The following is an 18,005-nucleotide window of genomic DNA, read 5'->3' as shown; positions in this document are numbered from 1 at the left end:
TGCCTATAAAGACACCTACATGACTTTGGAATATATTCTTTCTTTGTTTGTTTGCTTGGTTTGGTTTTTGTTTTTTGAGAAAAGTTCTCACTGTGCAGCTCTGGCTGTCCTGGACCTCACTCAGTACACCAGGCTGGCTTTGAACTCAGATCCACCTGCTTCCGCCTCTGCCCTTATGCCCCTCTGCCTCCTGAGTGCTGGGGTTAAAGACGTAGGCACTGCACTCAGCTTGGAATATCTTAACTTTTGTTTTTTGAAATAAGATCTCACCACATAGCCCAGCTGGCAAACTTAAAATCCTCCTGCTTTAGCCTCCCAAATGCCAGGATTATAGTTTTGTGTCCCAACGCAGCTTCCTTAATGATTTTTAAGTAATGCAGTGCTGATCAGATTATAAAAGGCAGTATGCACACAAGTGAACACTTTCGTTAGAATTTTACAATTCCTAGCATCAAAACAGGTGAGTTAGCTTGGGTATTAAATCAAGCTCCGCCTTTCTCTGTCTCTCTCTTTTCCCCCTACCCCCAACCCCACCCCCTTCTCTTTTAAAGATTTTACAGAATGATCAACTAGATGAGATGTCTCCATTGGGTACCGAGGAAGTTTCTGCAGTTAGCCAAGCATGGTTTACAACTAAAGAAGACAAGGACTCTCTCACTAACAAAGGTAAAGCAGACTGGATTTGAGATTGCAGTGCCAGAAGCCAGGGGTCTAAAGGCTTGTTGTCATCAAGATTCTGTTTCCCTTATGAATACTGACGCACAAATACTCAAAAAAGTTACTGTAAACCCAATTCAAGAACACATCAAAATGATCATCCATCATGATCAAGTAGTCCTCATCCCAGGGATGCAGTTCAAGATTCTGCATTAGGACTTCATTGGTGGGACAGAGTAGTGTAATCTTTCTATCTAGTGGGTTTAAATTTAGCCTGAATGAAACCATAATGCTATTTATTTTAGAATAACTATTTCTGATACAGTGTAAGTTTTGTTGTGTTTTGAGCATTATATTGTGGTGGTATTTAAGAAACAATACAGTTATTGCTTTTAAGAAGAGAATGTTTTACTTTGGCTTGAAAGTCCTTTAGAAGCTTAAAGTGGGATGGTGTCACATAGCTGGGGATACCATAGCTGGGGAAGCTGTTAAAAAAAAAAAAAAAACCAAGTAACTGAAATGCAGCTGTATTACTGTAAGGAAAGGAAGCAGAGATACGTGAGTAATCTCCCTTGCTCAACAGTGAACGCTGGTAACAATCCATCCACTTGATATCCAGTGTCTTATGCTTATCTAGCCCCACAATTATTAGTGCTTGTTTTTGTACCTATAAAAACAATTTCGTAGTGAAAGAAATCTTTTGAGTATGATTTGACTCTTTCCCTTTGTCTAAGCAGTTTTATTTCTGAAAGAGAAGTAGCAATGCTTTAACAATCTTCTGTCCCCGTTCAGTTAGGTTACAGTAGTGACTGCAGTCAAGGACACTTCAGATGAAAGGCACACACACAAAGGAAGGCTATTTGCTTTGTTCCCCTCAAAGGGGAATGTTTATGTAATAGTTCTTTTATTTATGGCATACTAATATTTCTTTTAAAGGACATAAATGGAAGCAAGGGATGTGGTCCAAGGAAGAAATTGATATTTTGATGAACAACATCGAGCGCTATCTGAAGGTACACCATGATAATGTTTTCACATTTCAATAATTTGTTTATTGATGGTGGCAAGAATATCCAGGTAGTGTTTTGTGTGTAAACTATGAATATCTTACTGATTTTCTTAACAGAAAATTGCTGCCTTTATAATTTCAAGGTCTGTGAACTTACTTGTCACAGTGCTCCCTCCTCAGCCTCTTGTGGTACTGTGATTACAGGTACCTTTTGTGTGTACCAAGGTGGGAGCTGAGAAAGGCTGTGGACTTGAAAGGGTAGGAACTAAGAGTGGGTCAGATGTAGCAAACACTGTACATAACTGCTCAGTGGCAAGAGAGCAGGGTCTACAATTCAACACCTGTAACCTAACTCTTAACTGGAAGCAAGGTAAGTAGCGTCCAGACAGCTGCAGAAAGTCCAGGTCAAATGACTAGAACTTTATTTACAAAAATGGGAGGGAATAAAGCCTTGAAGGGAAACTGATAGTTTAGGTAAGTGGTAGACTGATGGTGGAAAGCTATACTCGTTACAGAATCCTCTCCAGAGCCTTGCTGCCTTACCCTTGAGGTGGAGTTAGACTTAGTGTTTGAAATGTCGGTTGTTATCATTGGTTGGATAGTAGGATATGCACTCTTACTGGCTGTTATCATCTGATATACATAAACACACTGCTGCCTGCCACATCTGTGTTCCTAAACTGAATGTTAACTGCAGTCTTCCTAAGGTAAGCTCTGTAAACTGTAAAGAGCTTTTAAGAAATCTTTCATTCTTTATAAACTCTACAAATGATAAATGGAAGTGCTTTCACAAAGTCAATTTTGAAGAAACAGTATCAACAAAAAGTCAGTAAATGTTGAGAGTGAATTTAAAAGTTGTCCCAGTGGTCACACATTCAGTGACAGTGAATTGAGGGTCGCTGTAGGGCAGGGATTCCAGCTTACCTGGTGTGAGGTGGCATGAGCCACCAGAAAATGATAAAAGTCTATGTACAGCCATAAAACAGGGTAAGAAACACCAGATTTAGAAAACCAAGAACACAGTTTCTTGTTTAGCAGATTTGAGCAATCTCCTGGGACCCTTCCATTGTAGTGGTCCTGTCTAAGGTTTGCGATATTTGACAGGGCACGTGTGAGAACAGCAGGAGCTCAAACTGGCGGGAAAGCCCGTCAGCGAGCACTCTGTGTGCAGCCCTAGTGAGGAGGTGTGAGGAACTGCAGTAGCTTAAACAGTTGATGTTAGGTCATCTGGGGAATAATGGTAGGTAGGATTGACTGGAAGGGGCAGTGTTGAAAAGATGGGTCAGTCCTGGGAAGGAAAAAAGATAATGTGTCGTTAGTTCTTGATCGCACTGTGTGACACTCGTAGAAGAGTGACGAGGAGCCTCTTGTAAATGTCAGATAGTCTATGTGTTGTGCGAAATGATAAACAGAAGTGACTGCCACCAGCAGCCTGAGAAGGGCCGACATGGTTGACATGTCTGACAGCGCCCAGATTATAGGTATGCGAAATCTGGCTTTAGTTGTGTGCAATACTAAAACTCTATGAATAAATGATAGAAAAGATTCCAAATGTTTTAGAAGATGTTTGAGTAGGATTTGACTCTAATTTCACTGTAATTTTACCTGGGTCTCACGGTTATAAAAAGAGACGGTATCTTGTGCATTGTTTCTCTTGCTCCGTATTGTGGTTTTTGTCAGACATCGTTTATCAACTTGGTTAGCTGTATTTCACTGAACGAATAAATTTCAGGTTACCCATTACACAGGAAATGCTAATTTTCATTCTTTTATGTCTATATGTTGATTTCAAGTTAAATAAGTTTAGATGCTTATTGACCATTATATTTCTTTTTAAAATTTTCTTTGTATTTTCTATCCATTTTGCTATGGGTTTTTTTCTGCCAGATGTTCACAATATATGATATATACTAAGGGTTTATTGGTTCATTACAGGTACTTTGTCAAAATTTAGGGCCTGTCTTTTCCTTCCCTTTGGATAACTTTCCTTCACCAGTGTGCTGCTCTCTTGAACAGTAACACCTGACAGGGCAGGTCTCCTCCCAGTGCTCTATCTATGTTTAGCACTCTTCTCTTAAAAAACGTAGTTTGTGGGTTGGGGATTTAGCTCAGTGGTAGAGTGCTTGCCTAGGAAGCGCAAGGCCCTGGGTTCGGTCCCCAGCTCCGAAAAAAAAGAACCAAAAAAAACGTAGTTTGTAGAGAATGAAATCCTGATACAATTTTTATTGGAACTACACTGACTCTGTATAAGTATTATAATATTTTATGTTCTCTATGACTTGTAAGCTTTGTAGAGAAATGCAAATGTCTATTTATTGGCAGCTTGATACAGTGCTTTGCTGTTTGGTTTATTTTCTCAACGGTTTTTAGCTATCTATGTGTATAGTATTCTCTGAAAATAATTATTTTCAAGTATGTATTTCTGTTATGTTCTTTATTATGGCCACAACTAACCCTGATTCAGTACAAGTTTTATCATTTATGAGTATTTTCCTTATATTTTAAATTTTGACATGTTTTCTACAAATATGCTGATAGGAGTCATCAGAATAATGATTATTTTGAAACTCAACAAGCTTCTACTGCTGGGTGGACTCATATCGATAAATTAACTTTCTTATAGATCTCTGGTTTCAGTGTACTAATTTAGTAGGATTTTGGGATCAATATTGAGTAAGCTTTCAGCCTTGCCCCAAAATTATTTTCTGAGGTTTTTCTCATTTGCTTCACTATTGAAGTTTTGCTGGTCTAATAAAATCAGAAGTTACCAACAGTTACTTACCTCTTGACTGTGTGCAGTGTTCACTGGTAATACGACTTGGGCCTGGCACTTTCATTATGGAAAGATCAGTAGTAATGTTTTTTTTGTTGTTGTTGTTTTTTGTTTTTTTAATTTTCTGGTTTGTCTATTTGATTTTCACTTTTCCAGAACCCATTTTGGTAAGTTGACTGTTGAGGGATTTAGCCATTTTATGTAAATCCAAACTTTTATAAAGTTGTTCACAGTGCTCATTTGTTGATCAGTGTCTGGAACACCTCTACTTATGCCTTTTGTTGTTGTTGTTGTTATTGTTGTTCATTTCTGGTATTTAAATGTGTCTTAATTCATCCTTTCAAAGAACCAATTTCTAAACTTATCTTTCAATTTATTTGATTGCTGGTGGTTAATTTTGCTTTTTTGATTTTCTTGTACCAGTTTCAAGTTTACTTTTTAAATTTTTATTGATTTTTAAATGAGTTAAACAGAAATTGAGTTGTGAGAATTGAATAGTTTGTTTTTGTGCCCTTAAGAATCTCATGAATAATTAATGCAACATTAAGTTTATATTTGATTTATTAGCAATAGAGTCTTTCTCTTAATGTCATTGCTGACCTTTAACATTAAAACTAATTTAAAAGCATACTATATCCACATACATTGTATAAGAAATCCCTAAATCAAAGAAATGTAACCCATTTAGGCTCGCGGAATAAAAGATGCTACAGAAATCATCTTTGAGATGTCAAAAGACGAAAGAAAAGATTTCTACAGGACTATTGCGTGGGGGCTGAACCGGCCTTTGTTTGCAGTTTATAGAAGAGTGCTGCGCATGTATGATGACAGGAACCATGTGGGAAAGTATGAAAACTGTACTCTGCATGTTTTCACATAACAAGGGGGAGTGGCTAAGAACTGTCAGTTTTTTAAAGTTAATTCCTGAAGTGGAGGCAGCTATGACTCATTACTGGTAATCTTATAATTTTGTAGGTATTGGATATGTGGAGAAACCTCGCAGTAAGGACTTGTTTTAATTAGAGCCTGAACCACCTTACCTTACTTAGTTTAACTTGATCGAATTGACGGGGTCAGAGTTTGCTTTGTAGATGAAACAGTGAGGTGGTTAAAAATGTAGGAACTGTTAAAAGAATTCCATATTCTTTGTTTTCGTGATTTGGGAATTAGTAGTACTAGGATAGTCACTTTGTTTTTAAATAAAACAAGAGTGGAAAATAACGAGTAATGGATAGATTTCCGCCAGAGGCAGCATTTATGGGAAGGTGTCAGGGATGTTCAGTGCAGTTATTTTGGGGTCTTACTGCTGCTTTGGTCTCTGGAATGTTAAGTGCATAATGAGGCCTCCTCTAGCCTGTCAGCAAGCTGCCAGTGAAGAAACATTGTATGAAGGTGAAAAAAGAATTTTTTGGCTCAAGAATGAATGACTTGGCTAACTTCTCAAAAACCTTCCATGTAGTACAAGTGGTTGTAAAATGGACAGCCTTATATAATGTTCAGATAAATTTTTTTAACATATAAAAGAAACATTGCATGAACTGTGTGGAAATAGAGAAATATGTTAGAGTATCTGCCTGGCTAGAAAAGAAATTTTTTTCTCTTTTCCTCTCATGTACTGTTGTCTGTTGAGCATCTGCAATTTCAGAGACCTAACTAGACAACATAGGGCAAGCAGGTGTTTGAAATGTTGGATTTTCATAGAGAAAGTAATAGAGTATATATGTATATTATAGCTAACAGTAAGTATTCGGGTTTTTAAGAGTAGAGAAGCATTTAAACTCCCTTTAATACACTTTAATAATATTATCTATATGCTGCTTGATTTAATGTTCAGCTTTCTAACTAAAACTGGTTTGGGGTAATGTTTTGAGCATTCGATACTCAATTGATTTCTTCTCCCTTGTTCTGAATTTCTAGATACACTCCTGAAGAAATTGAGAAGCTCAAGGAGTAAGTTTTCCGTTTTGTTTTCATGACTGCAATTGTTGGCTTTTTGGAAGACTGGTGTAGTTTCATCTGGCTCTTAAAAGCATGACTTTCTGTTAGAAGATACATTAGGTTTGCCCCTAACAGACAAATTGGTCTCCTATTGTCCGCCACCTGGTGCTTGCTGAGACCAGTAATAGGTGTTCCAAAAGAAAGTAAGTTCAGTGGCCTGAACACCATACTTAGGACTGTCCCCTGGAATGAAGGGCTGTTACATTTCCAGACGCATAATGCTGTTATGTTGACCTCAAGCGGAGCGTGTACTTTATGTGTATGTCTGTCTATCTGAAGACAGTGGAAAGGGAACCTATTCATTAGGACCTTTTTAGATGTCTGAAGATGCTTGTTAACAATATGCTCAAAAGGAGACACTTTGGGACTTGCCTGGGAATTATGTCAATAGCCTGAGAGGAAATTTGGTCTTTTTGAACACATATCCAAATTACCTATTTTTTCTCTGACCCAGAAAAAGGGCAATTGCTGCCTGTCTTTTTTTCACCCATAGACAACTGTGGACCCCACCCAATAAAAGGCCACACTTTCAAACTTTGGCTCTCAAAAGTATTGCTGCCCACAACTTCCAAACCAGTCTCAAAAGGGAAGAAGAAGAATGAAGAATAAATGGTGAAATTAAAAGGGAGAAAACAATTGATCCAAATGCTGATGGGCAGACTCTTGTTCTAGGCTCCGGATAAAGCATGGCAATGACTGGGCAACAATAGGGGCGGCCCTGGGAAGAAGCGCCTCTTCTGTCAAAGACCGCTGCCGGCTGATGAAGGACACCTGCAACACAGGTACTGCCCGTGCCGCTGGGGCTGCCCTGGCGCCAAGCCTCCCACCCCCAGATACGCATGTCTCTGCGGTCACTCAAGGGATCACTTCCTCCCCTTAACAGATAAAGCCCACAAGTGTTATGCTTAAAATACAGGACGTTGAACGTTGCTAGCAAGGACACAGCAACAGCTCATTTGCAAATAAGTGTAAGTCTAGCGTGGCTTAGTTTTGTATCAATTTAAAACTGGTCCACATGAGAAACGGTTCCTTAAGATAGAAGTAGTTTTGATGTAAGGCCATCTAACTGAAGAACAGCCTATGTTTATGAAAACTTAATGTTCAGGAAAATCCCGTCAGGAAGAACCTCTGTGTATTTCAGGGTATTGTATATATTTTGCGGATCTCAAACTTGAATTATAGTTTTCTATAAACAGATTTATGGTTATTAGTATTTCAGTGTCTTGACAGATCTGCACATTACCTCTTAATATATGCAAATGTTCTGAGGATAAACATCAAACCTAGTATTTGTGAGAAACGGTAGTCTGTAGAAACTCTGTTATTGTCTCTACCCTTTCTGAGTCTTAATTACTTTGTAAAACAAAAGTTTCAGTAAAAACTTTCAGAGGTCTTCGATCCTGATGTTCCTGAAGGATCCATAATCCTTTTAATTATAATTTATTTCAGGTTTAGTTTCAGCTTCTAAGCAGTGTTTTTCTTTACCCCCCTTACCTAAGGAGAAATCAAGAGTATGTCCTCTCTCACCATCATCGTTACCAATGAGACGGCGAGAACATGAATCTCACCAGCTTTCCCTCATTCTTTGGTGTGGCCTAAGGAGGGAAGAAGCAGCTATAGATGAAGCTCCAGAGGTTTTGTGCACTGCCGTAGGCACAGAACTCTGTATGTTAGCACAGTGTCAGGGGCACTGCCACTCTCTGACAGCAGCCTGAGAGATGGACTCGCCAGCTTCCTTTTGCCTTACCATGGCTCCTGCTGACTTCCCCAGTGCCACAAGACAGTGTAGCCATGCACGTTGTGCTTGGAAAGCAGAGCCTTGTCCTTCTCTGTCAGTCTTATCCAGACAAGGGCTCAGTAAAGGACTTGTTCAGGAGTGTGGTCCTGAAATAACACATTTTATATCCAAAATTAAACAAGAGAAACATTCGATGCTGTTAATAAGCTTAGAGATTTGGAAAATACAGGAATGAAAATGTATATGAATATTAGTGTCATGATTGGCTAATATATTGTTGCACTGGCTTGGAGTTGGGATGGTATTTTATTGGGTAAATCTAATTCTTACTGAAGTAGATGAGCTCAGAGATGTTATTCCATGTATGCTTTATTATTTACTCTTAATAAGAACAGCCTCTAAGTGTATTCCATTGTTGCTGGGACGTGTGTTAACACAGAGAGTCAAGTTCCTCCTACTTTACTGTTTCTATACAAAGGGCTTGATTCAGCTTGAACATACGTAGTTCTTCATAAATATGTTTTAGGTAACATGTCTGTCCTTAAAAAGTCAATAAATTCGAATTCTAGTGCATGTAGTCTCCTGCTGAGTGCTGTTGTAAACTAAACTCATCAACAGAACTACTCACCTTGGCCCTTGTGCTGGGACATAGAGGGCTGAATCCTGTAGTGACGGAGAAGATAACAATGTAGTCTGGATGGTTGCTTTCTCAGGGAAATGGACAGAAGAAGAAGAAAAGAGACTTGCAGAGGTAGTTCATGAATTAACAAGCACGGAGCCAGGGGACATCGTCACACAGGGTGTGTCTTGGGCAGCTGTAGCGGAAAGAGTGGGTACCCGCTCAGAAAAGCAATGCCGTTCTAAATGGCTCAACTACCTGAACTGGAAACAGAGTGGGGGAACTGAGTGGACCAAGGAAGATGAAATCAACCTCATCCTCAGGTTTGTATCCCAAATCTTTGGCAACAAAACCTGCTTGGATGCTGTAGACTCCTTGATTGACTTTCTTAATTTCCTTGAGTGCCTAGTGAAAAGCAGCCTTTCTGTGGATGGAGCCATGTCTAAGATGCTAGTACTTCACAGTGAGCCCTTTGTTCCTTTATGGTGGCTGCAGTCAGGGTCCAAGCAAATACCGTATGAGGATGCGGAGGCTAAGGCTGGGGCGATAGCAGTGAAGTTTTCCACTGTCCTCCAGGGGGCTTCAGCCCGAGTCTGTGGAACGTGGCAGCGTGCCTGCGCTTCAGCCTTCCTGTGCTTCAGCCTTCCTGCGCTTCAGCCCCTGGTTACTCTGCCTCAGTTGGCAGCAAGGACCTAATAACAGTCACGTGCACCATCAAGTTAGATCAAAGCAAGCACTTCTGCCTCTCAGTTCAGCAGATAGCTTTAAGATAATGGCGGTGTGTATGTAAATTTGGAAATTATTTTGTTTCAACCATAAAAACTAATGAACAAAACAGCGGGAAAATCTTCAGAACATTACAGTTACAGTTACGTCAAAGCCTTTGTGACAATAAAAGCTAGGAAATAGACTTTTAAGACCTGATTTAGTTATACTGTCATGCTGGGTTTTGATTCATTTTCCATTTTGTTTTTTTCTCAACTAAGTCATTTTTATATATGGTGAAATTGACATTTTTTTATATAAATGGAAAAAGCTTGGAGCCAAGAAATAACTTATTATAAAACAGTGCAGCACTGTACAGCTGGAACTGTTCTTGGTCTGGGTATCATCTCTAGCCTGCTCCCTTTCCTTCACGGTGCTAATCTGCTTCTAGCTGCATGCGGCTGAGCACCTGGTTGCACTTGGGCTTCTTAGCTCTGAGGCTAATCTCTGCTGCTGAAGTCCCTTCCCTTTAATGGTGGATGGCACCTCACTGCCTGACCTCCTGTTCTTCATTGCTGGGCCTGTCACCTGTCGTACAAAGAGGATTTATAAATAAATTTAAGATCAAATAGATTTGTTTTGTAACTTACAGGATAGCTGAGCTTGATGTAGCTGATGAAAATGACATAAACTGGGATCTTCTAGCTGAGGGATGGAGCAGTGTTCGTTCACCACAGTGGCTTCGAAGTAAATGGTGGACCATCAAAAGGCAAATCGCAAACCATAAGGATGTTTCGTTTCCTGGTAATGTACTACTTGCTTACAGTATCACTTCTGAACAATAGTGGTAGGAGTTCTTTGCCTCAAGTAAAGGCCAGTATGGCACATTCCCAGTGAAACTGCCCTGTTTCCTTGTCTTTTCTGCTCTAGAGAAGAGTCCATGTGATTTGTAATCCCAAAGCCTGTCAGGGAGGACACATTTACATAGGTTCATGTTTTTCCACATAAACTACTATAAAGAGGAAGTAAGTGTTACATGGTTTTATTTAGTACAAATCTTTCTAAAAATGAGTTAAGTTTGTTATTTGAAGAAAAATTTGGTACTCTGTTTTGTAGAAAATAGGCTCTATGGGTTTCTACTTTTGTTGCTAAATCCAGGGATCTTAAATTGAATTAACTTAAAGACTTGCTGTTTTGCATCTAGGTGCTAACCTACGTTAGAGAGTCTCATTTAGGCTCAAATTTCTCATCTTATGGTACACCCAACTTAGCAGTTTTCAAAGGAGAATGCAGTGCTGAGGGGCTTTACTTGATTAATGTAGATTACCATGAAGTACAAAAGCTGGACATTGTGTTCACACTTGTAATCTCAGCACTAAGAAGGCAAAGGCAGGCAGATCACTACAGACTGAGACACCAACCCCTCACACTGGCCAAAAAGAGCAAAGCCTAGAGTAAAGGACCTTGAGTACATATTACAGTTTGGCAGTCAAGTGCAGCCCTTGAGTCATTGATGGAAAATGTACACTATTCATTTCAAAATAAACTTCCTAAATAATTGTACCAGAAGATGCAGGACACAGAAGATAACTCTTTCCATGCCCTTAACAATGCCCACCCATTTCTATTTTGTTATGGTTCCAACGGCAAGAACAGTATGATTTTAGCATTTTTGGGGTAGGCATGGTGGCACATGTTTAAGTCCAGGCTGCTTGAGGGGCTGAGATAGAGGATCACTAGGTCTAACAATTGGAGACCAAACTGGGCAATATAGCAAGACCACTCCCATCTCCAAAAAAAATTTTTTTAAATCCTTTTTTAATGTTATGATGGATGTTATATTATCTAACAGTTCTCACATGCAGTATACAACTATTTACTCCAAATACTTTCCCTCCTTACCCTCCTCCCACCCTACTTCCCTTGTTGCTTAGATGGTGGTCTGTCGGAGAGTCAATGTTCTTTTTGTCTACCCATCTCCCTTCAGTCTTAATAAAAGGTCTTAAACAGTTACATGAGAACCAAAAAAACAACCCAGTGCTTTTGGAGAATAAATCAGGATCTGGAGTTCCAAACAGTAATTGCAATTCCAGTGTACAGCATGTTCAGATCAGAGTCGCCCGCTTGGAAGATAATACAGCCATCTCTCCAAGCCCCATGGCAGCGTTGCAGATTCCCGTCCAGATCACCCACGTCTGTAAGTGTCGGCGCCTCAAGACTCCTTGCCATTGGGCCTTAGGACCTAGTTAATGGCTCCAGTGCCTTTTAGTCTTCTAGAGTGTTGATGGAAATTGAATTGGGAGATCTAAGGCATTTTATGTTTACCTCCGTTAACATTTACACAAGAGTGAATGTGTGACAGGAAGAGCTTCAGCCACCTACCAGCTATAAGTATTTCTAAATCATCTCTCTAGATTTTATAATTAAGAATAAAGATAAAATAACTGATTAGAAAACTTTTTCTTAATACGATAGTTAGCAAGCAAAGAGATAGTGTTCAGCGTGACATTACGTTTATAATTATCCAGAATGTAGACAACGTAGGTGGATCTGAGGTAGTCTATTTTAAAAATGGGATCTTTATAAAGGTTGAAAAAAAAATTAAGGTAGTAAAGGGACAGTTCAATGCACGAGAGTGTTTTTCATCTGTTATCTTTGCCTGTCAGTTTGTGCTTAGATTTCAGGAACCCAGCAATATACAGAGAGGAAAGACTTTTCACTTCAGCTCCAAGTGTACTGTCCTCTCCCCTTTCTGACATTTCTTTAATTGTAGTGACAGAAATGAGTTCCAGTTCTTGGAACCATCTTTATTTACCATACACCCCCCCCTTTTTTTTGGTGGTGGTGGTGGTCCTACCTGATGCTGTTTGCCTGTGAAAAGGTTATTGTTTGCTGTGCTTGCTCACGAGCGTTTCCTTATTGCATTTTGATTAAGGTTTGCAGGATACCGTCCTATTACATGCTGTTTCTTGACTTCATCTTTAAGATGATAATAGTGTTTTGTCATTGGGACAGATATAAATACACACACATACACACATATCCAAATGTACCCTCTTGGTGCCCTGGTTTAGAAACAGCGGGCACGAATTGATACTTTGACCACATCTGTCTATATATGCAATGACTATCAAAGTTATCTTTGAGGGGGCTGCACTTGCCTTGCATTGGTGAAGCCCTGCGCTTGATCACCAGCACCACAAACAAAGCTACTTTAGAAACATTTAAACTAACTACATTACTTGCCTTACTCATTATTTGGCCCTCCATGTTTTTTATTTTATAGTTGAAGTGAGAGAACTGTCTAGGCTAAATAAATATACAAGATGTTACTGCCTAATAAATTGTCCAGGAGAGTGTTAGCCACCAGTAGGATGATAATATCCATTAAGAGGACAGCAAATATTTTATACATAGAACCTTAATACTCATTCATACCATCTTTTTAATTTTAAGAGTGTTTTATTACTTACAGCAAGTTATGTGAGTATAGTAAGAGTTCTGTAACCCATCTATTACTTAGCATTCTGACCTCTAATTTTGCTTATTAGACCCCTTCAAATTATGGTCTTTTGAAAAAAATACTATCATAAATTCATTTGGTTTTAAAATTGTTTTTACTCATAACAGTTCTATAGAGGTAGGACAGATAAAGTTACTGTAAGAAGCAGTGTTACTAGAACTAATATCTTATGTTATAAGGCCAGTCCACATCTATAGTGCTCTTTAAAAATTTACAGAAATGTTACTCTAAGTTTCTTTCTCTCTTTCTACATTAGCCTTGATGTGTTCTTGCTTCCTAACACTTGCAGCACCTTCTGATACAACCAAGAGTTAACAGCAGAACTCTTGTATGGTTCCAGTGGTATCTGGCTTTATGAGGCTTATCGTGTTACAATTGCTTTCTAGAAGTATGAACGCAGCCATATTTTATTTAAAAAAAAAAGACATGATACATGATAAGCATGACTGTTCTGGTAAAGCTGACAGTGGGCTAAATAAAGTTAGCTATTGTGTGTGTCTGATCTTTGTGCCATCCCAGATAAGTCCATCATGTAACTTTAGGTTTACAAACAAATTACTCATTGAGATTTCCTTCATGACAGCTGAATCCATTGGAGAAACTTCACAAAGCATTTTATTATTGTCCTTGTTCTTACTACAGCTTCAACAGACTCCCCTGCTGCTTCTGTTGACTCAGAAACAATAACACTAAACAGTGGAACACTACAAACATTTGAGATTCTTCCAGTGAGTAATACTTGAGATAATAGTTACTGGCTATTCTTATGCAAAACAAAGGTCAGGTATCCTTAATAGAACTGTTACTGTCTACGAGGAAGTCAGATTGCTGAGGCCAGATGGACAGTCTAGACATAGATGTCCACTTCTGTGTCATTGTCACTTTGCTGCTTCTCCACGTGAACATAAACAAATGTGTTTACCAAATCCCAAAATGACAGTACTACTGAGGAAACAGTATAACTTTGTGCTGACTCTTAGATTGGAAGTTTCTAGTTCCAGTCCTTCTTGGTTAGTTAATACATCCTATTTGTATAAGTGCAACGACCTTAGATTCCCAGCACTGATGTAAAAACCTGAACAGGGCAGCAATTCCACCATTGCGGGGTTTAAAGGCCACCCAGTCAAGCCATGTTGGGGAGCTCCATTTCAGTAAGACACTGTCTTCAAAAATAAGTCGGAGAGAGACCGAGGAAGACACCTGTGTTGGCCTTAGGCCTACATACGCATTTGCACATGTGTGTGCTCGACACACTTGCTATCAAATGATCAAATTCTAACTGCAAGGTCACCTAAGAGAAAGGAAAGTACCTGTTGACGTAAGAACTTATACGTGAATGCATAATTTCAGACTTTGGTTAGCAGTTTGATCACTATGCTGGGTAGGAGCAGAAGCTACAGCTTCAGTCAGCCGTGCAGTCACTGATAAACAGGCACTCACCCATAGTGTACCAGCTTGGCCTTCAGTGAGTCCAGATATTGAAAACACGTGTTTGGCTTAACACTGGGTTTATCTACTTGTAGCTCCGTAAGTGGAAGAAAATCTTATGGCTCTCACTTGAAATTCCCCAAACAAACATCTGGATATGATAGGAGTAAATCTTGGTTGGCTCTAGCTAGCGGAAAACAGGTCATAATTTAAATGATAAGGTTTCTTTTAGGGGCAATGAAAACCTAAAAAAGCAAAAGCCCCAGTTCATATCTGCCTTCCTAATGTAAGCCTAGAGTTAACTCCCTTTATTTTATTAAGAAAATGTAAACACTATTCATGTTGTTTCAAGATTTAAAGAATTAGATATTACTACAGTAATTCAGTCAATACCCTTTGCTAGACCCTTGGAGATGACCAGAGTATCTACAGAGTCTCTTTCATCTCTGACTGAAAGTGGTCTCACAGCGGGAATGTACAGTATATTTAACAGTGATAACAACAGAACTTGTTTATTTTTACTGGGGAAAGGAGTTAAAAGGGGTATTAGTTGTTATGTTAAGGGTTTTTACCTAGGAGGTTATACAAAATGTTTTAAGAGTCTGTCTAGGGCTGGAGAGATTGCTCAACAGTATGAGCCTAGCTGTTCCTCCAAAGGACCCCAGCTCTGTCCCAGCAGCTACACGACAGCACATAGCCATCTGTAATTTTAGTTCCAGGGTGAGATTCAACACACAAACAGTGGGCAAAACACCCATACATGTAATTTTCTTGAAATACATAGACTTAAGTGTATTAAAACACTTGAAATATATATGCAGATATTCAGTATTTGGAATGACTCCTTGCTATCTGCAGTAAATACCTGTAACATTTAGAAAAATTATTGTTTTACACTTTTCAAGAAAGCAGAGAAAAACTCCATTTCCCAGTGGGCAATAGGCACTCGAACAATTTTTATGTCTACCAGCCCTTTCCATGAGACAGAGATATTATCTCCTTGTTAGCAATAAAAAAAACCCTTGTATTCAGGGATTCTAGACACAGGAAAGATTTTGGTCAAGACAATATTAAACTGAAAAAAATAGATTATCTAGCTTACCTACTACCTAATGTATAAAAATACTTATTCTGCAGGTTATTAGGATAACCAAGACTCATCACAGAGCCACTATGATGCTTTTTCTAGTCAGCCATCTCTTCACGTAGTGTCTTCAATTTTCTGACTATGAGTATTTCATAACATTACTCAATAAAAACACTGAAGTAAATAAGCACTGCTAATATACCTTTTCAAAAGCTTAAACTATTATTAATGCGTCCTGTTATGGGAGCAGGGGATTATGTGCCTTGATGGTGATGGCGAGAGGGCGGAGGATAACTTGCAAGAGTCTGTTCTACTTTGTGGATCCTGGGGTTCAAACTCCAGTTTGGTTGCAAATGCTTTAGTGGGATAAGACATGTTGCTCATCTTAAAGTTTATTGTTTTTTAAACTACAGCAAAAACATTTAAAGAGGTGATTGAAAATTGGGTTCCTGTATTGCCATGGTGGCTCCTGAATCTACTGTATTGATACATAGTTGAAACCAGAACATAGAGCTGCATGGGAGTAAAAGATAGTAGATGGTTGGAGACAGTTTACATAATAAAGAATATTCAATTTATCGTTTGTACCTTCTTGATTTGCAAGTGCAGTTGCTACCTACTAAATTCAAGTCAGTCTTTAATGTAGCTCTAGAGTTAGTCTGTAGGCTTCTGTATCTGTGCTGAATCTCGTTTTCTTCTTTAGTCTTTCCATTTACAGCCTACTGGTACTCCAGGCACCTACCTTCTTCAAACAAGCTCAAGTCAAGGTCTTCCCCTAACACTGACCACAAGTCCCACAGTAACCCTGGCAGCTGCTGCTCCTGCTTCTCCTGAACAGATCATTGTTCATGCTTTATCCGTATGTTATAGAATTATAATTTTTGAGTGCCTATTATGGGTCAGGATTACTTGATAAAAATGTAGTTTGGGTATCAGAGTACTTTTCATATTACTTGTCCTTGGAACAGTATTTTGCATGCAGTTCTTCCCTGGGTACACCTGTAACCTCCACTATTTCTTTAACAAGAGCGATACCCATTCAAGTAGGAAACGTACAGGAGGAAGGGACTCGAAGGGGTCATAAACACAGGCCAGAGAAGGGATGAAGTAGCTGCAGAGGTGAAAGGTATGGGAGAGGGAGATGGTCAGTTCTTCACTTTGTCATTGATAGTTCCCATTAATGTGTTACAGCCGGAACATTTGTTGAACACAAGTGACAATGTCACAGTACAGTGTCACACACCAAGAGTCATCATTCAAACTGTTGCTACAGAGGACATCGCTTCTTCAATATCCCAAGCAGAACTGACAGTTGATAGTGATCTTCATTCATCTGATTTTCCTGAGCCTCCAGATGCACTAGAAGCAGACACTTTCCCAGATGAAATTCCTCGGCCTAAGATGACTATACAACCATCATTTAATAATGCTCATGTGTCTAAATACAGTGACCAAAATAGCACAGAACTGATGAATAGTGTCATGGTCAGAACAGAGGAAGAAATTGCTGACACTGACCTTAAGCAAGAACAGCCTTCCGACTTAGCCAGTGCTTATGTTACTGAGGTAAGCTGTGTAGAAGATTGTAGCTTGTTTTGCCTTGGGTCTCACAGGTTCTTTCAAGGAGAGATACTCTGTATCAACCTTCCCAACGCCAAGACCCTTTAATTAGGTTCCTCATGTTCCAGTGATGCCCAACCATAAAATTATTTCGTTACTTTATTACTACAAGTTTGTTAATAACTATTGTGAATTGGAATGTAAATATCTGATATGCAACCCCAAACGGGGTTGAGAATGGGTACTCTAGTACCTTCCTTTTTTATTTAGCCTCACAGAATATAAACTCAAAAGGTCTAAGTGAATGAGTTCTTGTTGCTGGCAGAAATGAACAGGCATAGACACCTGGGCATAGTTCCTTGCTGAAGTGTCCCCTCTCCACAGGCAACAAATTGAGAGACACTGATTGCTTCATCGCCTTTAGATGGGGTGGAAAGGGTAATTTAGATTTTAGGAGTTACATATATCCCACAGTGCAACATGATTTTAAGATGGAATGTATTTGAGAGCTAAATGTTAACAAACATGACATGGACTCGCTTGGGGAATGTAAATCAGTTTCCTTCTCTTTGTTTTCTCTTTTAAAATATTCTGTAGGATTTAGAGTCTCCTACCATAGTACACCAAGTTCATCAGACAATTGATGATGAGACAATACTTATCGTTCCTTCACCACATGGCTTTATCCAGGCATCTGATGGTATAGACGCTGAGTCTGTCTTGCCTTTGACAACACTAACAGGTACTCTACTAAGACTCTTCTCATGAGCTGGATAGTTAGTAGGGGGGTCAGGTAGTTGTTTTATGCAGTCATGCTAATTTTCTCTTGATCTACCGTGTTCTCCTGTTGGCTAAATCCTACACTTTTGTAAAATAATTGGACTGAATGGAGAATCAGTAACATATAT

General features: G+C 39.1%; 1 protein-coding gene across 2 annotated transcripts in view; it reads left to right on the top strand.

Moving 5' to 3' along the window:
* Positions 1-18,005, top strand: part of Dmtf1 (cyclin D binding myb like transcription factor 1) — a 40,388-nt gene that overhangs the window by 21,261 nt on the left and 1,122 nt on the right. Inside the window, exons 6-17 of one of the 2 annotated variants that reach the window (XM_032907043.1) lie at positions 552-666; positions 1,594-1,670; positions 5,128-5,285; positions 6,357-6,389; positions 7,110-7,219; positions 8,889-9,117; positions 10,152-10,303; positions 11,487-11,696; positions 13,665-13,750; positions 16,241-16,396; positions 16,729-17,103; positions 17,695-17,839. In XM_032907043.1, the coding sequence (XP_032762934.1) occupies positions 552-666; positions 1,594-1,670; positions 5,128-5,285; positions 6,357-6,389; positions 7,110-7,219; positions 8,889-9,117; positions 10,152-10,303; positions 11,487-11,696; positions 13,665-13,750; positions 16,241-16,396; positions 16,729-17,103; positions 17,695-17,839 (1,846 nt within the window). The remainder of the gene's footprint in view (positions 1-551; positions 667-1,593; positions 1,671-5,127; positions 5,286-6,356; positions 6,390-7,109; positions 7,220-8,888; positions 9,118-10,151; positions 10,304-11,486; positions 11,697-13,664; positions 13,751-16,240; positions 16,397-16,728; positions 17,104-17,694; positions 17,840-18,005) is intronic. The other variant, XM_032907044.1, reaches the window with a different exon arrangement.

The sequence above is a fragment of the Rattus rattus genome, chromosome 6, assembly GCF_011064425.1.
Source record: "Rattus rattus isolate New Zealand chromosome 6, Rrattus_CSIRO_v1, whole genome shotgun sequence".
Lineage (NCBI taxonomy): Eukaryota > Metazoa > Chordata > Mammalia > Rodentia > Muridae > Rattus > Rattus rattus.
This window is presented reverse-complemented; position numbering and strand designations above follow the sequence as displayed.